Source organism: Bubalus bubalis, chromosome 16 (assembly GCF_019923935.1).
Source record: "Bubalus bubalis isolate 160015118507 breed Murrah chromosome 16, NDDB_SH_1, whole genome shotgun sequence".
Classification (NCBI taxonomy): domain Eukaryota; kingdom Metazoa; phylum Chordata; class Mammalia; order Artiodactyla; family Bovidae; genus Bubalus; species Bubalus bubalis.
The window spans coordinates 43,309,786-43,331,873 of NC_059172.1; the positions used below are offsets into that span (position 1 = coordinate 43,309,786).

General features: G+C 41.9%; 1 protein-coding gene across 1 annotated transcript; it reads right to left on the minus strand.

Moving 5' to 3' along the window:
* Positions 1-7,231: 7,231 nt before the first annotated feature.
* Positions 7,232-20,974, minus strand: LYVE1 (lymphatic vessel endothelial hyaluronan receptor 1). The gene is made up of 6 exons (XM_006045981.3): positions 20,699-20,974; positions 16,899-17,070; positions 16,654-16,793; positions 10,387-10,692; positions 9,188-9,266; positions 7,232-8,647 (listed from the first exon to the last, which is right to left on the minus strand). The coding sequence occupies exons 1-6, from the start codon at positions 20,781-20,783 to the stop codon at positions 8,461-8,463; spliced, it is 969 nt and encodes a 322-aa protein (XP_006046043.2). The 5' UTR covers positions 20,784-20,974; the 3' UTR covers positions 7,232-8,460.
* Positions 20,975-22,088: the final 1,114 nt, after the last annotated feature.

Sequence of the window (22,088 nt, forward strand, 5' to 3'; positions counted from 1 at the left end):
GAATCTTTTCTCTGGGTGGTAGAAGTGTCTTTTCTTCTAATGACATGACTTTTGGTAGGCTTCTAGATGGTGGGTGATCACCAGAAAGACCAAGTCATGAATAGAAGCTTGGAACTGTTCAGTCTCACTCACTCCTTATCATCCCGAGAGGAATTGGAAATGGATTTAATGAGTGATCATGCTTATGTGATGAAGCCTCTATAAAAATCCCCACAGGAACTTCCCTGGTGGCCCAATGGTTAAGAATCTGCTTGCCAATGCAGGGGTGGTGTTGCTGGTAGACATGGATTCAATCCCTGGTCTGGAAAATAAGATCCCACATGCCACATGGCAACTAAGCTCTGGCGTCACAACCATTAAAGCCCATGCACTGCCGAGAGCCAGTGCTCCACAACAAGAGACGCCACCACAATGAGAAGCCCCTACACTGTAACTAGAGAGTAACCCCCCCTCCCTGCAACTAGAGAAAGCCGGAGCGCAGCAGTGAAGAGCGCATGCGCAGCGGTGCAGCCCCACCACTGCCAAAAGCGCCACCCCAAAGTGCAGGGTTCAGAGAGCTTCCAGGTTGGTGATGCATAGGTGCTGGGAGATTGGTGTACCTGGAGAAGGCACGGGAGCTCTGCACCCCTTCCCACATACCTTGTCCTGTGCATCTCCTCCTTGTTCTGTGCATCTGTATCCTTTATAATCTCTCTTTAGATAGACTGGTAAGCAGTAAACTGTTTTCCTGCACTCGGTGAGCTGTTCTAGTAAATTAATCAAATCTGAGGAGCAGGTTCTGGGAACCTCTGTTCTATAGCCAATGGTTCAGAAGCAAGGGCTTCCCTAGTAGCTCAGTTGGTAAAAAATCTACCTGCAGTGCAGGAGACCTGGGTTCGATCTCTGGGTTGGGAAGATCCCCTGGAGAAGGGAATGGCAACCCACTCCAGTACTCTTGCCTGGAGAATTCCATGGACAGCAGACCTGGTGGGCTACCGTCCATGGGATCGCAAAGAGTCGGACACGACTGTGCGACTGACTTTCCTTTCCTTTCCTGTCAGAAGCATGGGTAACAACCAGACTTTGATTGGTGTCTGAAGTGGGAAGGAGGGACAGGCTTTTGGAACTGAACCCTTAACCAGAGGGATCTGACGCTATCTCCAGGTGGACTTTGTCAGAATTGAATTAATGTCCTTCCCAGGTGGAGCTAGTGGTAAGGGACCTGCCTGCCAATGCAGAAGAGGGAAGAGATGCGGGTTCAACCCCTGCATTGGGAAGATCCCCTGGAGGAGGAAATGGCAACCCACTCCAGTATTCTTGCCTGGAGAATCCCAAAGACAGAGCAGCCTGGAGGGCTACAGCCCATAGGGTGGCAAAGAGTCAGACATGACTTTGCATGCACGCATGATACCTAGCTGGTATCCCAGAGAATTGCTTGTTGTGGGGAAAATCTCACACATATGTGACGACAGAAGTGTTGTGAGTGTGGCAATAGTATGAGAGTAAAGGAGAGACACACACAGTTTTTCTAACACAAGTAAGAATGATACCATGTCGCATAAGCTAACAGACATACAAACAAATTGCAAAGAGAAAGAATGACAAGAATGACTAATGTTTGCGGGAGGCAGCCTTCTAAAAAGACTCCCAGTAATCCCTCACCTCGTGGTATTCATTGTTTTTGTTGTTTAGTTGCTAAGTCATGTCTGACTCTTTTGCGAACCCATGGACTGTAGCTCACCAGGCTCCTCTGTCCATGCGATTTCCCAGGCAAGAATAATAAAATGGGTTGCCGTTTCCTTCTTCAGGGCATCTTCCCCACTCAGGGATTGAACCTGCATCTCCTGCATTGGCAAGCAGATTCTTTACCACTGAGCCACCGGGGAACTACCTTGGTGCATTCATGCCTTGGCATAATCCCTTCCTCTTAAGTGTGAGCTGGACATAGTAATTTACTTATAATGAATAGAATATACAAAAGTAATGGGATATCACCTCCAAGATTAGGTGTAAAAGATGATTTCCATCTTGCTAGCGTACTCTCTGACTCTTCAACCTTGCTGGCTCTGATGAAGCAAGTTGCCATTTTGTGAGCTTACCCCAGTAGTGAGTTCCATGTGGGAAAGTACAGTGGTTAGCCTTTGGCAGATAGCAAACAAGGAACTAAATGCTGCCAACAACCACGTGAATAAACTTGAAAGTGATTCCGCCCCTAGAGGAGCCCTGAGAAGAATACAGCCCTAGCTGACGCTGCAGCTCTGAGAGAGCCCTGAAGCAAAGGACCCAGGTGGCCATGCCCAGATTGCCGACAGACAACAAATCTAGATAACAAGTGTTGCTACAAGTCATTAAGGTTAGGCTTAATACTTTGGCCATGTGATGTGAAGAACCAGCTCATTGGAACAGACCCTGATGCTGGGAGAGATTAAAGGCAGGAGGATAAGGGGATGACAGAACATGAGATGGTTGGATGGCATCACCAATTCAATGGACATGAGTCTGAGCAAACTCCAGGAGACAGTAAAGGACAGGGAGGCCTGGCCTGCTACAATCCATAGGGTCACAAAGAGTTGGACGTGACTGAGCAACTGAACAATAACAACAACAAGGTTAGGGGTAATTTGTTATGCAGCAACAGATAATAAATACAATTGGGAAAAAAAGCAAAGGTATTTGAAACAGAAGGAATGGCACTTGCAAAGATGAGAGGTCATGACACTAATTACATTCCAGACTAGCAAATGTTCTTATGTAGTTACATCATGAAGGATTCTTGCAGAAATGACTGGAGAAAAGGTTTGAGATAAGGGTTGAAGCCAAACTGTTAAATGTGTTCAAGAATCATTTGTATCAGTCAGCGTGTCCTCACAGCAAACAGAAATCTCTCCAATTGTTTTAAACAGAAAAACCTTAACATAGGGAATTAGGTATTGTTGGAAGGACTTAGAACCTAAGTGTGAAAGCTACAACCGTAGCTGCTTCCCACCACCCATAAAGTTAGGTTAGCTTCTGGAACTTTGCGGCAGAAAAGCCATGGTCCACAGTCATGCTTGCCTGTAGCCAAATGCTGAAGTTGTGCAAAGCTGGTCTCTCTCTCCTTCTGCCTTCTAGCTCCTGGATCATTGTATAGTCCCAGAAAGTAAGGAAGTGACCAATAAAAGCACAATTACGGGAGTAGGCCAAAGGGACACAGGAGCAGATGAAAAAGTTCCTAATGGTCAAAACTGGAGCAATTTGAGAAAAAAAAGAAATGAAATAGTACCAGAGTTTTCCCAAGTGGTGCTCGTGGTAAAGAACCTGCATGCCATTGAAGGAGACTTAAGAGACATGAGTTCGATCCCTGAGTTGGGAAGATCCCTTGGAATAGGAAATGGCAACCCACTCCAATATTCTTGCCTAGAGAATCCCAAGGACAGAAGAGCCTGTCCTTTGTCCATAGGTGGGCTACAGTTCATAGGGTTGCAAAGAGTCGGACACGACCAAAGCGACTAAGCACGCACACACGCAAGCTTGCGAATAGTATTGGATTATACTAAAGTAATAAATATTCATTAGTCATATTGATAGAAATAAGCTATTGAATAAATTAAGGAGATTATTAAGTCAGTATCCTGTGCAAGAGAATTGCAAGTAACTTATGTAGACATTTCACTTCCAAGGAGGCAGAACATAACTCCCCTCTTAAGTATGGGCTATGTATTGTGACTTCTTTCCAAACAGCACAGTGTAGAAAGGGGAAAAGAAGGCTCTTGGCTGATTTAAGTATTTTAAAATGCTCTGAGATCAAATATGACCTTGCATATAGACTGTTATGGGGTAAGCAACTAAATTTTATTTGCATTGAACTAGGAGATTGAACTGACAAATAATTGCTTTTTTTCCTTCTTGGATATCTAAACCTTTTCTTTTCAGTGTGTGAGTGATTCTCCCATTCCTTAGAAAGAGTTTATTTACTTGCATATTATTATTACTGTCTTTAGAAATTTGTCCTCCCCCAGGGCAACTGATTTTGCTTTGGGCACTAGCTAAAAGTCTAGACTGTGAAGAAAGCTGAGTGCCGAAGAATTGATGCTTTTGAACTGTGGTGTTGGAGAAGACTCTTGAGAGTCCCTTGGACTGCAAGGAGATCCAACCAGTCCATTCTGAAGATCAGCCCTGGGATTTCTTTGGAAGGAATGATGCTGAGACTGAAACTCCAGTACTTTGGCCACCTCATGCGAAGAGTTGACTCATTGGAAAAGAGTCTGATGCTGGGAGGGATTGGAGGCAGGAGGAGAAGGGGACAACAGAGGATGAGATGGCTGGATGTCATCACTGACTTGATGGACGTGAGTCTGAGTGAACTCCGGGAGTTGGTGATGGACAGGGAGGCCTGGCATGTTGCGATTCATGGGGTCGCAGAGTTGGACACGACTGAGTGACTGAACTGAACTGAACTGAAAGGTCTAGAGAAGTACAATAAAATGTAAAAATGTAGCATGCTTTGGCTTGAAAGTCAATATGGTTCAATTCTGTTCAAACCAATGGATATTTAGAAACTCCCACTCTACATGCAAACATGTGCTGGATCTCAAGCCATCTGCTTTACTCCAGTTTTCTACATTTGGAAATCAGCTTGTCTTCATTGGACCAACATTGGTGTGTTAATATCTGACAGTTGGCCTGGACTTTATAAGCATGCAGTATTACAGAGGACTCCTTCCCAAGACAGAGTACCTTTGTTCAAAGGAGTGCATCTATAGTATTTGAGTATGAGACAGGCTTGGAGAAGTCATTTCTGGGCAGGGAAATCCTTTGCATCACCTGCAAATGTAATCACATGGCTATCTACCAGCCTCTTTCTAAAACTGGCTTTGGTAGGCTGGCCTGTAGGTCTGACATGGGATGCCCCCTCACATTCTTCCAATTTCTCTTTGTTCAGTGGAGAATACAGAGAATCTGACTAGGAAAGAGGAAACTTCTAGACCAGGATCTACTTCTAGTTGGTTGTGACACTGGGCTCCATTTTTTTTTTTTTTAACTATGAAAACAGAGTTTAGAGAAGCTTATTTTGAGTCCTTATGAGTCTTACATTTTCTGATTCTATGAACTGAATCAGGTAAGTCTTTGCTGAGGTCAGTATCTGCCTCAAGGAAGGAGCAGTTCTCGTCTTTTAATGCTTCTCTTTTCCCCTTGTTATTGCAATGGATTTTCAGAAAAATTCCCTGAAGTTGGGACAAGAATCCTGAGTTGTTTTTCTTATTTCACCTCTGTGTTTTTTGGCAAGTGACTGATTTCAACCTTGCATATTGGAATGGTTTACATCCCTACATTGTCATTTGCAAGGGAAGTCCATTGTTGTAGGGGAAGGAGTGTGGGCTCTGTGGTCATTCTGACCTGGAATTGAACCCTACCTTCACCACTTAACTAGGCCTGTGATCTCAGAAAAGTGACTAAACTCCTTTGAAAATCCAACTTTCTAATAATAAGAAGTGACAGTAATAATCTTTCTCAGGGAAGATGTGGCAATTAAATAGAGCAACATGAGAAAATGACTGTCACTTAGTAGGTGCTCAGTAAATGATAGTTTCCTCCCTTCCTCCCTCCCTCCCTTCTTTCTTTTCTTATTTCCTTTCTTCCATAATGATGGAAGTTACACATTTTCATCAGTATTTTTGCAATTGACATTTGGACTAGCAGTTATATGTGGCTGGGTAGAGTTTTAGTCTCTCCTCCTCCCTCCTCCTGAGTAGGGCATACTGCTACTGCTAAGTCGCTTCAGTTGTGTCCAACTCTGTGCGACCCCAGAGACGGCAGCCCACCAGGCTCCCCCATCCCTGGGATTCTCCAGGCAAGAATACTGGAGTGGGTTGCCATTTCCTTCTCCAATGCATGAAAGTGAAAAGTGAAAGTGAGTAGGGCATAGTCTTGTCTAAATTAATACAAGATCCTGTATGGTAGATGGGCCCTGGTGGCTCAGTGGTAAAGAATCCACCTGCCAAGCAGGAGATGCGGGTCCCTGGGTCGAGAAGATTGGATCCCTGGGTTGAGCAGATTCCCTGGAGAAGGAAATGGCAACCCACTCTAGTATTGTTGCCTGGGAAATCCCATGGATAGAGGAGCCTGGTGGGCTACAGTCCTTGAGATTGCAAAGAGTTGGACACGACTTAGTAACTAAAACAACAAGTGTGGTAGGTACTCATGGATGGAAGACCTAGTGTAGAAGAGCTGATTATTTTCCAGCTAAACCCCACAGATAGAAGGCCCCCACTGAGGCTTTTCTCCCCTGTTCTTATTCACTTCTTGTGAACTGGTTGAGGCTGATTAAGCTTTGTTGTTGTTGTTTATTCACTAAGTCGTGTCCAACTCTTCATGACCCCATGGACTACAGCCCACCAGGTTCCTCTGGCCAAGGGATTTCCCAGGCAGGAATACTGGAGTGGGTTGCCATGCCCTTCTCCATGATTAAGCTTGAGAACTGACAAACCAGGGTTTTAAATTCATAGACCTCAGGGCCATCCAGGCATGTTGTCCATGAATGAAATGGACTGAGTGTGAAAAACAAAAAGGCAACAGTACTATAAGATTCATAGGAAATGGCACCTTTACTTTGGTGTGAGGTTGCAGTCGGGAATGGTGAGGACTGCAGTGAGGTGCAGAGAGCATCGTCCACTTAAGGGGGCAGCCACAGCTCAGGGTCAGCAACTATGGAAACTAGGAGGCAATAAGCATTCTCTAGTTCCACATCTTGCCAATTTTCAAGGGAACAGAAGTATAAGCATGAAATCTCTTGATGTTTAATTCTTGGCAATTAAACCTGATTTTAAGGGAATACTCTGTGGGCCAACCATAAAAGACTATGCCAACAGGTTATGGTCTCTGAGCTGAAAGGATCATGGAATTGTGGGGTTACTGATGAGGGGAAGAAGATATTAGCAGTCTGAGAGAGAAAGACTGTAGAGGGAGAGAGACAAAGTTAGAGACACAGGACAAAGGAGAGGTCCTGAATCCCCAGTTTCCTGTAAACTCTGAAACATATTGGAATGTAGGACCTGAATACTACCTGAATACTAAGTAAAGGACTAATTTATGTGTGTATAATTGACCTACTGAAAATAAGCTCATCTGAAGCAAGTAAAGTCGCGCATGGTGACATAGGTTCTATTGGCTTTGCTGATATATTTCAACAACCAAAGCTGTTTACTTTTGAAAACAACAGGTTACTTCATTGCATGGAAGGTATAAGGCGTCAGTGTAAATAAGAGAGCAAAGAAACTTTATAAATGTTTTTATTTTTTTAGCACAATTATTTCTGCACCTCCCAGGCTTCTTTTGCTGGAAGAAGGAGAGCTAGCGATACATTTGGTAGTTACATCTAAAAAGCATATAGAGGTAATGATGTATTTTTCAGGTATGTTAATAATAAATTAAGGCTTAATGGTTGCCATATTAATGAGAAAATAATGAGTAGGTTAGTATTCAAAAGAAATAATTGAGTTTTGGAAGTAGACAAGCTGGGATATTAACAGTGAAAAAATTATCTTCATATATTCTACTATATGAAAATTTTGATGAATAATATTCAATTATGGAATGTAAGGACTTGCACAGCACCTGACATGGAGTAGGCATTCAGCAAATGTTTATTATTTACTGCTTTTTAACACAGTAATTTTATTCACTAATAATTTCTGTAATTTGGATTAAAATAGAAATTTGTAAGAGTTTTTTTTGGGGGGCAGGTTCTTGTAACAGTATATTCTTCTAGAGAAACTAGCAGCAGCTCAAGAGAGAAAAGTAAGTGTGTGTAGCTTCTGATAAGTGATTTCAATTCAAATTATTCAGAGATGAACATTTGCTCTGACTGTATTTATAGTTCCTACTGACAAATGCTCCCAACATCCCCAGCCTCGTTGTTTTTCTCTATTTATTTTGGCTTTACAGAGATTAGGTCTCACATCATGGGAATCTATGTCTTTTAGTTGCTAAACTTTTTCTTCCTTCTTTCACTCATGCCTGGCTCAGAAGAACATGCCAGGTGGTAAAAGTGTTTCCTTTCCAGAGCTGAAGAAAGGATCTGGGCTGTAGAGTCAATCAATAGACAAAGCCTTGATCTCAATGGTTTCTTGACTCTCAACTTACCTATTCCCAGGCAGCATAAAGGCCACTTGACAAACATGTTCTGCTTAGCGGTTTAGGTCCTGGTGTTTTGCACAAGCTCCTTTCTCCCACTGGAATATTATTAGGACATCACCAGGCTAGAAAGTTTGTAGGAAGCTTTGGAGGTAGGAGGGTAGGATCCAGAAAGGACTGAAGTAAGAAAAAGGGAATTTCCTTTGGTGTACTCCGGAGTTGAAAGGTAGCCCTGAGTTGAGTCTAGTCAGGAACCAAGGGTAAACTTGCTTGCTTGGCTCTCTGGTCCTTTTAGGCTCCCCGTCTGGGACCAGGATGTGTATCAGGAAGGAAATAAGCCTGAGGTGTGTCCTCTCGTTTCTTGCTCATCTAAACTTCAGCTTCCAGGCATCGCACTGTGGTTTTGGGTAGACTCTTGGGCTCCTCTGGCTTTTTATTCATTTTGTTTGATTCCTCATTAGGGTTGCTATCATCGGCCTTCTCCTCTTTTACTACTTTAGTTTCTATCATTTCCTTCTGCTGGTTCTTATTTGTAAAAGGGAATGCCTTCACATACCTGTAGGCATAAACACAAAATTAAAATGAGAGACTTCTATATAACACATAGAACAACAGATGATACTTTGTAAAGACCTACACTGGCAGAGTACACTGGGTTCCTCTATTTCCAAGAGATGCCAACACATGCATGCATGCTCAAATACCCCCACCCATCCTGACCTGAATGGATTCATTTAGATGGGATGGTAGGTTCACAGGCCAAACTTTAGCCTGGTCTCAAACCCCTCTCATCAAAAGCAAAGAACTGAAAATCAAATAAAGCATATCCATTTCCTCCTAGATGCCAGTCTTTTCATTTCTTGATATTCAAAGGGACAGCCATTGAGCTGTATCTTCAAGCCAGATAACATGCATGTGCTGAAACAGTAGGGAAGTTTGGGTGGTAGGGAGGACGAGTGAGGTGGGGAGGAACATGTACAGTGTATGAGCACTGCCATCTCCATTTGGGAAAGGGAAATGCTAATAGCAACCCTGGATAAACACGAGATATAGATGTGACAAAAATGATGAGACCGACCATGCGCCAACAACCCACCTTTTGACGTAGCAAACTGCGAGGCCAGCTGCCGCAGCAAAGAAGAGGAGCGCGAGCACCAGCAGGGCAGTGGGAACACCTGGGGAGACAGAGACAGGGCTTGTCGGTCCTTCACACAGACATTGCTGTGGGCTGGTCTTCTCACGACACATCCTTACACATGATGGAGACCACAGAGCAGGGGAAGAGCCTCCTCTGTGACCACACAGGGGCCACACAGGGTGTTAGGCCCACATGTACTTCTTTCTTTCTTGCCTATAGAATCCTTAGTCTTGTCTCTCACACTCCCTACTCGTTAGTTGCAATATGACAGAGTCCATTTCCTGTCTGTGGCCTTGAAGATGATAAGTTTGGAGCAAATTAAGTGCAAGACCCTTCCTTTTAAATAGGAAAACCAACTTACTGGTCATAGGCATTTAAGGTGTCTGGATATATTTTTAAAACTTCTGCATATGAATAGATAGTAATTTATTCTGAAAAGTCTTTATATTTTAAAAGTGAAGCTATCTTATTTTATTTTTTTAATGTAGATTTTTATTACATATCATTCTTATACATGTATAAGAAGAAAAATAATTGGTTAAGATCCCCCTAAAACTTCTTCATATTTGGAGTCCATTTGTTTTTCTCAAAATCATTGATACCTGGATATCTCATATAATACAATTCCATGAAAACTTAGGGGATATATATACTGCTTAGAAAAGTGTTTTGCTGTTGTCACCAGAATTTTATTCCAAGCTACTGAAAAGTGAATCTATTTTAGAATCATGGTGGTGGTGGTCTTACTAAGTTGTGTTTGACTCTTTGCGACCCCATGGACTTTAGTTCCTCAGGCTCCTCTGTCCATGGAATTTTCCAGGCAAGAATACTGAAGTGGGTTACCATTTCCTTCACCATGGGATCTTCCTGACCCAGGAATCAAATTTGCATCTCCTGCAATGCAGACAGATTCTCTATTGCTGAGTCACCAGGGATTCCCTTTAGACTCATGATGTTTAGTTTAATCATTAAGGTTCTCTAGAGACCTCAAGTTCTATGACTATATGAAATTTGAATTTGCATCAAGCTTTTATTTGCATTAGTATTTGTCAGGTCCTGAGTGCCCAATCTGGATACAGGCTAGTTTCTATGTATTGTCTGTTAAATGCACACACACACACACACACACATGCACAATACAGACAGAAAGTTTTTACCTCCAAACCCAACAGCTGCATTCTTGAAGGCTGGTCTATTTTGAATATCTGATTCTCTTTCTGTAGCTACGGCGCTAGTTTCCATAAAAGCTTCTGTTATGCAAATTAATTTTCTTTTCCGTGGAGTAGAAGTGGAAGCCAGCGGGGGGGCCGCAGTCGTTGTAACATAGTCAGGGCCATCAGTAGACAATTCTGAGTGTGTACTGTCACTGACCATCATTTTTGTTGTGTATGTTGCAGTTTCAGTATTGAATAAGGGATCATCGGTGGTGATAATTTCTGGAAGGCATGAGTTAATCCAAATATCTGTCCAGGGAGGGAAAAGTAAAATAAGAAGTATGTATTGAAATAGCCTCCTAAGTGATCTGTCTGCCTCTAATCTTACTTTCCTCCATTCTCTTTATACTGTAACTGGAATGGTCTTACAAAAATGTGAATCTAATCATATCACTTTCTTCTTTAGAATCCTTCCCTCACTATACTGCACAGCCTATGAAGTCCTTCATGACCTGGAGCCTGCTGACATGGCCTGCCTCACTTGATCAGTCTTTCTCTCATTGCCCTTGCCATAATGGAGTTCCTTCAGTTCTTTGATGTGCTTTCTCTCACATTCAAGTCTTTGACCAGTATGCTTTCTTCACCTGTAAGAAGCCCCTTTTTATTAAGCTTTCCTTGTCCTTCAGGTCTCAAACTGACTACCTCTTTCTTAGACAGATGTGAAGGCCAGTCTGGATCCCTCGACTTGCAGTCTTGTACCTCCTGGTATTTCCTTTGTCATGATTCTCATTATACTGCTCCCCACTGGACCATGAGCTCCCTGGAATAGGACTCCTGTCTGTCTTGGTCATCATGGTCTGTGCACTATGCCTGGCACATAGGATATGCTCAATATTTGATGATTAAAGGAAGGAAGGAAATGTGAAATGAAGAAAGGAGTAGATGGGGAGGCCAAACATACATACATGACACCACTTCAGGACAAAGATCTACTAAAACCAGATTGTTCCGTGTTTGTTGAAAAAAAAAAATGTTTTTAAAGGAGGTGGGGGACAGAGGAGGGATGTTGGTTTTCTCTCCAATCTGTTGAATGTGGTAGAGAGGAAACTAGCATTTGATGAATATCTTACTCTTGAGTCAACCATGGTACTTCATTTACAATTTTATAAAACCCTCATTTGTACAGGAGAAACTGAAATTCAGAGAAATTGAACACCTGGCCGAAAGTCATGTAGCCAGTAAGTGTTAGAGCCATGCAATATATTCCAACATGCATTTGTATCTCTTTTAAATCCCTAGTTATTTGTGAGAGTGGGTAGCATTGGCTGGAATGTTAGCCATAAAGGAAAAGTTATTCTATTATTTTTTAAATTAAGTAAAAATTACCAACCAAGTCTGTGGTGAATGTGAAAAAACGTTTTGACTCCACCAGTGTTTTATACTATTCTTTTTACTCTGAAAAGACCTCTATTCAAATAGGCATCATCCTTGACTCTGCCCTGGACTTTGGAAGGCAGCTTTGCTCACTACTATACCACTAATGCTGCCCTGGGCTTTTAGCTACATTTTCTATTCTTGAGCACGTGTTAAGTTCTTCCTTCAAAAAATGAACATTTTTAAATATCAGGGGGAAAAGCATACTGAACACAATATACTGTGCTTGGAACTGAGAATATAGAATCAAATAATGGGGGATTCCTGTTTCCTGGAAAAGTATTTTGATGAGAGTAGGGGGAGATAACTGGGGATTCACAGATGAGATGGTATGAACAGCATGTGGAGGGTTAATGTGCTCATTCAACAAATATTTAATGAGCTCCAACTCTGTGCTAGGCACTAGGGACATAGTGCAAATAAGACAAAGTGTTTGCTCATAAGGGGCTTATATGTTACTGGAAAGAAGGATATAGATAATAAAAAAGCACAAAATAAGCCAGAAATTTCAGAAGAGGATAATTAAACAGGATCAAACTGGAAGAGGCAGGAATGGGAATAGATACTTTGGATAAGGTGATAAGAGTAAGTCTCCTTGGGGAGATGATACTTAAGCTGGAACCTGAATGATAAAAGTAGTGAGTCATTGAAGATCTCGGACAACAGCATTCTAAGTAAAGAGAACAGGAAGTTCAAGGGCCAGAAAGTGAATAATCTGGGCATGTTTGATGATAAGAAGGCCAGTACGGCCGGGATTGAGCTCCAGCTCCTCTAATATGGAAGAGGATATCCCAGTCAGTCAAAAGAGCATGACCCAAGATTCCAGAAATTTGAACGTGTAGGCATGTCAGAAAATGACAGGGCACGCAATGAGGCTGGCGTGCAGGTGTGCCTATGTTGGGAGCGTGAAAGACCGCAAGGAGGAGATGAGACTGACAAGATAGGTGGGAGGGTGTTAAAACTGCCATGGTAAAGAATTTGGAATTTGTTCTGTAGGAGAACTTTTCAACTGGAGTCAGCAAACTTTTCAACTGATAGATAGAAGTTCTCGTCTACACCCAGTTTTATGTGAAAAAAGTCTTCATAGTTCACATTAGGTTCTCAGATGGGAAGCCACCCAAAGCTCTGGAGCAGAGGAGGCTCTGTGTGGAGGATGAAATAGACATGAGAGAGTAAACATGGTCATTGTTACTTAATTTTCAGGAGCCAACAAAGAGGTTACTGCAACTGTACAGAAATAGGAGAATCCAGAGTACCTGGAATTCTAGAACTTACATTTTAGAGATGTTGGCAAGAGAAACGGTTTTCAACTCTGCCTGCAGCTTAGAATCATCTGGGGAACTTTGAAAACATATTCATGTGAAGGACCCACCCTGGGCCTGGAATGTTACTGTCATGTGGTAATCACCAGGAAAGGTGATGACGAAGTCACCCAAGGCCCAAGATTTAAATCCTAGCTCTGTCCCTCAGTGACTGTTGACACAGCAGAGCACACTTTAGGCGTAAGTTGCTTCTCCTGGAAAGCAGTAGTGGTACCCTCGTGTGATTTCACTGAGGAGTGGTGAGACAGTAAGTGTGTAGGGCCCAGCATAATCTATGACATGATCTGTAAGATCTGTAAGAATTGGTTTCCTTTGACTCCCTGTTCATTAAGGCAAGAAGGCTGCCACGTGAGGGAGCAGCAGCAAGCTGGCTCCTTACCAGTTGAGGGCACAGTGTGTCTCACCCGGAAGTGATAGGACCTGGGTCTTCTTCCCTCCAAGCAGTAAATATAGTTTCTCTAGAATATGCCAAATTCTTTGATAGATTATTAAACACAGTGTAGTTGGCGTATAGGAGGAAAGATTAGGAATCGGGGGTTCAGAAAGTCTTCCTGAAGAAGGAAGTCTTTATTCAGACTTGAATAAAGAATACAAGTCAGTTAGGTGATGAGAGGATAAGCATCGTGGCGAAGGGAACAGCATGAAACGCATGGTGCCTGCCAAGCATTAAAAGCACGTTGGTCTGAGTCCCAAAGCTCACAAAGGCAGCAGTGAGAGGATAACGTTTGGAGTCAGGTTTCAGGTTACTCTGATCCTCAGAGCCTGTCAGATAGCAATAAAAAAGAAAGCTACGAAAACAAAGAAGCATGAGATAAATCCAGGTCAGTGTAAGATGAGGGCTAGGGTAACTCTGATCCTCACAAAGATAGCAAACAGAAGCAAGTGAACCTAATTTATTTTAAAAGGGTAGCAAATTTTCTCAAGTCACTTTTATATATAATTGTCTGACAGTACATTCTCAGAGAGATACCTTCTGAGGACTAAAAGAAATGCAAATGAACTGCAAATTCCATTCAGTTTATAAGGTTTATTATCTTCATAATGTTGTTTTTATAATTTTGATAATATTATAGGATAAGAAAATATATTCATATTATTTATTGAAAACAATAATTTTCCATGTAAGAGAAAAAAGATGCCAGTGTATATACATACACACATATATATTCCTAGTTGCCCACTAAAAAGGGCTGAGAAGTAATGAAAATGAGAGTATTAATTAGAACAACTTGCATGCAGATTTTGTTTTCTAATTAACCTTCCCCACTAAAAAGGTCTCTTGGAGAAATAGCTATAAGTGGCCGATTCCATGTCTAGGATAAAGGAAGTACAAAGTGAGCCTGTGACATGTTATTATGACAGAAAGCAATGACTTGCTCAAATACTAATGGGATGAAGGACACAAAAGTCAACCAGCAGGGGTTTCCATTTGCCAAATGTGGGACAATTTGAGCATCAAAAAGAATAAAGTAATAATAATTGTAAAATTGATGACAACATATTGAACACACAGACTAAGTAAAATGCTATGCATCCATGTGATTATAGTATTAGTACTATATGAATTATAGTATTAGGGGGCGGGAGAAGATGTGTGTGTGTGAAAGAGAGAGATTCTTCTTAATCAAAGAATGCCAGCTAATAGATGTAGAAGGAAGAATGTCTTTAGAAAATTAACATTTTGTAGCCCTGCATATAACTGATCCCAGCAAGGATCATCAATGTCTGCTTGAACTATTAGGTAAAATATGACTGGGGGTATGCATGGTGTCAAAATATCACACTAGAGGTTCCCTCCTCATTGCCAAAGGGAAAACAAATCTGAGTTCATTAGGGAGGTCCAGCAGTCACCATCTTATTCAGATGATCAAAGTTAGCATGTTAATAGTGGGATATACCGACATTCAGTGTCTTTTGTTGGGATATGATCTGAAGTACACAATATCTAACCTATCAAGTATTTTTGCCCCAACTAGTAGCTGTGTGTCTAATCAAGCCTCTATACTTAACTCTAAGTATATAGAAAGTATAGAGAATGGAAGTATAAGTTAAATGAAACCACGAGGAAACACGCAGACCTGAGTCATCTCCCTGGACTTCTTTTCGTTTAGTCCAGAGGACTGGGTGTTTGTTTATCACACTGACAGCTGGCAGGAAGGGCGGGCATTTGAAAGGCCAGGCCATCTGACAGATGTGCATCGGCTGTCATATAAGCAGGCAAAGAAACCACCAATTCCCCAGCCAAAAGCGATAGGTGGATGAGGTGGGGAGAGGAGGATCGTGAAAAGAGTTGGTAAAAAGCTTATGTTCTAGTCTTTACATAGCTGGAAGCTCACTGTAAGAATTTGAACAAGACAGACCTCCATTCTGAGCTATAGTCATTTCATCTGTGAAGTCAGGGAAGTGAAAAGTCTCAAGACTTTTTGAGGCCAAGGCCCCATAGTTCATAGAATTGCTTGGATCTAATTGTTGCCTTTGGGCAACAGAACAGTGCTGATGCGATTTTACCTCCTGGATCTTAGAGAATGACCACTGAGCCACTGACCTTTAGAAGGTCAGATTTATGAGTATGTGTGAAAAGTAATAAACGAGACAGAGATTCTTATGATAAGTGGAGAACAAGTGTTTAGTCAAAAGCTTTCTGAGAAGTTACTTGGGTAAGGCACTTGGGCTAAGGCAGCCAAGGTTTTCCAACAAGGTTAAAGGGATGACCATGAGCAAATCAGTTCTATTTTCTAGCTTCAATTCCTTCCTTCATAAAATTAAAATTGGGTCTTGTTCTTAAAAACATCTAATGTAGCATTTGAAATTCCATTCCTGTAAAGGAATGTGGGATAAATGAAGGAGATCTGTGTGTGAGTCTTCATAGTAAGGAAATCTTAGACAAATGTACTTTCGTCCTCTAACCTAAGCTTTTTCATTTGCAAAATAAGGATGATAAAGCATACTTCCTATGGACATTGTCAAGGTTTAGTGAGACAAATTAGTATATTGCTTTGTCCATGGGTGTTTCCTTCCCTTCTTCCTGTTTATCTTATGGGATGAGAGGAGGGGATGGAGCCTCTAGGGATACCCTCTCCCTATATTGCCAATCTGTCATATTTCCCCTAAATTTTTCCTCTGAGGGGGACACTGCCACCTCTAGCCTCGTCAAAGAGGCAGTCTTGGGAGGATTCAATGGCCATCACCGAGATTGCTTCTGCTGCTGCTCAGGCTTACTCTTCTCAGACTGGTCATGGTGGTGGTGGTTTAGTTGCTAAGTCATGTCCAACTCTTGTGACCCCATGGACTGTAGCCTGCCAGGCTCCTCTGTCCATGGGATTTCCCAGGAAAAAATACTAGAGTGAGTTGCCATTTCCTTTGCCAGGGGCTCTTCCCAACCTTGGGATCCAACCCACATCTCCTGCTTTGCAGGCAGATTCTTTACCTCTGAGCCACCAGAGAAGTCCTGGTTATAGAGCTATTGAAATCCAGACACAATACACCGCGTGGAGAGACCGCATGTCTAACTCACCAGATGAGTTGTGGCAGTAGGACCTGTGCCTACTACTGAGTGAACTTCTCCAAATCACGACGCCTACCCCACTCTTCCCACACTTGGGGTTGGAGATAATTCGAGGGATGACCACGAACTGATTTTTAACCCATCCATAGCTGTAACAGAAACACATGAATTGAATGGATACACAGATCTCTTGCTGCTGAGCAAGAACACAGAGCCAACAAAGCTCCCACCATGTTTGTGAGTCTGTTTCTCACCTGCAAGTCTCAAAGCCAAATTTCCGCGCTTCTTCAACCTGGTCTTGGCTGGCCAAAGTGAGTCCCACGAGCCTACAGGCCTCCTGGGCTTCTGTGAAATTCAGAAGCGGCTGTGTCTTTTTGGTCACTAGGGTGACCCCCATGATTCTGCATGGTCCCAAGACGGAAAGTTCTGCAAAGGAATCACAAAACCCCTCAGTGTGCTGCTGTCCTTGTCTCAGCCCTTGGGCTCTCCCTTGATTAGAGCCTCACTGTCAACACAGCAGCTGGGATTGGAGTTCAGAAATAACAGGACCCAGATAAGGCAGGTAGGTGCTAGCCTGGGTCCATGCTGTACCTCTCACCGGGTCCAAGTCCATCCCCCCTCACTGAGTTCAGGTGCCTTGTTCATTACATGGAGACTTTGGCTCCTAGTTCCTGGGCAAGGGCAAGTCTAGGGGATGCAGCTGCTGCAAACCTTTTTGGAGTCTATAAAATGAGGGGTCTGAGACTATGAGAAAGATGAAATCCAGGGCTCTGCGTAAACACGATAGCAATACTCCCAACTAATGTGGGTTGGAGACAGCACTATTTCTGAGATGGGCTGAAAAATGTTGTACTTGTTATAATGGAATGTGAACTTTCTCAGTCCCAGGTCGTTTCTGACCATTGGGGGGCAGGCTTACGCAGAAGTTCCTGGAGGAGTCAGCTAGTAAAGCTTGCAGAGCAGAGAAACTAAAGGAAGTGGAGTTTTAGAGTCAGACCTGGATTCGAATTCTTGATTGCTTGTCAGCTCTGTGAATTTAGGCTGGTTACTTCATCTGTTTGAGTCTCAGTTTCCATATTTAGAAAACTGAAAGAACAACAGTATCTACTGTACAAGGTGGCGGTGGTTTAGTCACTAACTTGTGTCCGACTCTTGTGACCCCATTGACTGCAGCCCACTAGGCTCCTCTGTCCATGGGATTCTCCAGGCAAGAATGCTGGAGTGGGTTGCCATTTCCTTCTCCAGGGGATCTTCCCAACCCTGGAATCAAACCTGGGTCTCCTGGATTACAGGTAGATCCTTTACCAACTGAGCTACCAGAGAAGCCCACAGCATAGGGTGGTGAAAAGTTAAATGAGTTAATTCAAGTAAAAGTGCTTAGCACAGTGCCTGTCACATAGTAGGTGCTCAATAAATAATAACATAGTTTCATTTTATCATACTCAAAGCACTTTAGTTTTAGTTTGCTAACGATTGATCTCCCTGGGGAGGCTGAGGCAGTTGAACAGTTAAGATGTGAATAATATTTTACTCAAAATCTAATCAATCCAAGAGTTCTGTTGATCCCTTCTCTCTGGATTCTGGGATTTATAAACCTGTATGAAGTTGCAAAGTTGCATTGCATTCAGGTACTTTATTCCTACTGGGCTTCACCCTCAAAAGTTCATGAAAGGGCATTTCCTGAGTAATTGCTTAAACACAGATCTGTGCACTGGATGCCTGGTCAAATGTTTGACCACTGTCTAAGTTGGTGTTTAAAGGAAGTTTCTTCTTGCAAACATGCAAAGAGCATTTCTAAGTACTCCAGGCGACCTTGTTGTGGAGCAGGGGACTGGGGGAAAGGAAATTAATAAGATGTATGGCATTTGTGGATAACCTTATTTGCTTCCAGACTCTGCTCTTACCAAAAGAGAGACTAAAGAGCCAACACCCTTAGGAGTGTTTGTGACAGAACAGCTTCTCATGACTGTGTTCACTAATGCTAATACCTACACCAACATTGATATTAATACTAATGCCAATGTTAATTCCAACTTCTGTCATCTGTATATGACACTCTGTGCTAAACCCTGACTCTTCTGACAGAAAATTTAAGTTCAGGGAGATAAGCAACTTTCCCAACCCAAGGATATAGAGCATCTAGGTGGAAGTTCGGAGGCACAAATCCAACCATGACTGATACGAAAACCTCAGGACTTAACCAGGACACTGCTCTGCTTCTCACTGTGCAATGGGGGGAAGATACACACACACAGAGCTAGAACTGAACTCTTGCAACACACCATTTGTCCTGGAATTTGGCTCATTTAACTCATAAGCTTGCTTATAGCAGCGTCTTTGGGAATACTTATAGAGAAGGTACATTAATTACACTGTAAAGTCGTCTTGATGCTTTCTCATCATACATCATTTTTACTCTAAATATTGTTGTTATGAGTAATGACAGACCTATTCTGGGCAATAAACCTAGCTTTGACCATTTCTTCTCTTGTTAATTGGCTGTGTAACCTTGGGGAAGCTAGTGTTCTCAGCTGTAAAAGGGGGATGGTTATATCTTTACAGAATATTTGTCAGAATTGTTAAATATATAACTTGTACCTAGTGGAGGCTGGGTGCATAAGTGGGCAGTTGACAAATATTTGTAGATTTTATGCTTTCCTATGTAAGGACAAAAACAGGCAGCTGGAACCTAAGGGATCCTCCAGTAACCCCTTCCTTAAGCTTTCTTAGAAAATTGCAAGTATAGTAGAAAGAGTATATACCTAGGAATCAGACAGAGCTGAATTCAGACCCAAGCTTTATTATTTACTGCTTTTATGACATTAGGCAAGTTGCTTGGCCTCACTGAGCCAGTTCCTTCATCTATAAAATGTATTCTTAAGAAATATATATGCATACATTTCTTTTATGTATTTTTTACATACTGTATATACAATATATAAAAATAGGCCCTCAAAAATACTAGTGCCCATTCCCATCCATTTACCTTCATCAAGCCCCTCCTCCCTAATCATGGCTCTGGATAACTTTCAGTTGTTTACAAAATTTTAATTTCCTTAGGAAAATTTTGCCATTATTGAGGATGGTCTGAAGAGTGTGATGAATCAGGGTCAAAGAACAATTTCCATAATAGTTTGAATATTAATGGCAATAGTTTGGGGAAAAGTGAAGAGTCTCTCCAGGGGGATGTCAAATAAGTTTGTTACTTTCAAACTTATTTGAAAGTAACATATTCTGGCATTTGAAAAAAAAATCAGTCCTATAACTCTAACCTTTATAAAATGGAATGCAACAATATCTAAATTAAGTCTGGATGTCTGTTCCCAACATATTTTATACTTCAGAGCATCTCCCAATAGAGGAACACATAATTTTCCTTTTAAAGTGCTCATATTTTCATTTGCCCCGAGCTGTAATGAGTGATTTGTGGTCACATTTTTATTTATTTTTTGCCTACAGTGCAGAGTGAAGTTACCAGTTAGGCATCTCAAAAGCCCAGAAATCATTTAAGACATTCTTTTGGTAGGAAGCTGATAGCTAATTTTCAAACCTGTATTTTTTTCAGTTTTTTTTTCAGTTAATTTGCTGTTTACTGCATATTAAAAATGTATGTATCCCGTGATAGTGTAGTAAAACTAAAATTAAAACAATCACATTGACACTTCCAAAGACATAAAACAGGCCAATATTCTGTGAAAGTTAACCATTTCCCAGGCTTCATGATTGCTTAAAATTTTTCACAATCATTCTTTGCTCCTTCAATTAAGCACTTTTAAAATCAAGTGATCTCTCTTCATTGTGTCAAAATAGTTTCATTAAAAATATCCCATAGCCAAAAATAAAAGTCAACATAACATAAAGGTAAGTGAGAATCATTTTGGTGAAGCTGACAATATGGTGAAAACATTTCTGCCAGAACAATCCTGCCAATGAGATCTTCTGTTGACACTGAGGCCCACCCCCACCCCAGAAATTCAGTCAAGAACTTAGTAGACTTAGGACAATATGCAGCATCTTGCTTTGCCTCAGGCTGGCCATCTAGTAAGAAACCTACCTTCTGAGCGGAGAGAGCCTTGGACCAGGAGCCTTGTGGTCCAGATGGAGGCAAGAAGCAACTCCAGACTGAAGAACCTGGCCATTGTGCCAGCACCTTCAGAGCCAGAGAAGCAGGTCAGATGAGCACTGGTAGTATCAAAAGCAGACAATAATCACCAGTGGATGGAGACTTCTGGAAATATGTGGGGCTCCCACTGCTCTGCTTCATAACCGAGACATCCGGATTTCCCTGCTTTCAAGCTTCTGACTTGTCAAGGTCACTAGGGGGAAATGAGTGACGTCCTTGAAAGCCCAGGCTGTACTTTGTGGAAGGCTTTCTGGAAAATTTAGCTAATGCTGACTCAGAAAACACACAAATGAGGAAGGCAGATAGCACAGGGTGAACTGCTGGAGGTTCCCCCAATTCTCATACCCCTGCCACCACCCATGTCCCCCACCAGCTCAGTTCCTACCTGGTTCATTATTACTGTCTGTGTAGCTGCTGATTTATATACTTGTAGGAATGTCTCTGTCTCTAAAGAGGACTGAACATGGATTGTGCTTCTTTTCCTCCTACGATCAGTGGGTTTTTTTTTTTTTTAATCCCCCAGCTGCATATCCTTGTGATCTGTAGGGAAATGAGGCTAAGAATCATGGAAACAAATGATTATTTAAATACCGAGGACAGAATCCTCATGCTCCCTTTCAAGATTTCTTTATCATTTGAAATGTCTACTCCACTATAGGTGATTCCTGCTTTAAAGAAATCAGACACATTGAGGATTCATACAAAACATGACTAGGGTGGCAATTTATAAAATCAGTAATACTTTACAATAGTAATCACCACAGAGGTCCTTTATATAACTTTCTCTTGAATAACTTCTCATATTCTGGTAGGTGAACATTCAACTCAGACTTCCCCTTTTTTGTTTGATGAGTGTGAGATTTTTCTGCACGTGTACGAGCAGTCTGAATGCTCTCTTTTCCCAGCTAGAGTTTCAGTGGTTTGTCTTCCATGGTAATTGTGGGATTCTGGCTTGAGAGTAATGCCTTGAGCAAAAGGTTACTAGTTTTCTCCAAAAGGAATGTCATTGTCAGGAACAGTATATAGGGATGTCCCTGGTAGTTCCAGTGTTTAAGATACCACGCTTCCAATGCAGGGGATGAGGGTTGGATCTTTGGTTGGGGAACTAAGACCCCATGTGACTCGAGTGTGGCAAAAAAAAAAAAAAAAAAAAGAGGAGTAGTATATAGGTAACTAGTTCTTTCCTCTACAAATGGTATTGGTCATGAAGTTATATATTGGTGTGGAAGATACCAATATGAAAGGAGAATCTGCTCTGCACAGGCATAGAGCACTTCTACATAAATAGGGTTTGTTTGTGCTCACTCAGTCATGTTGGACT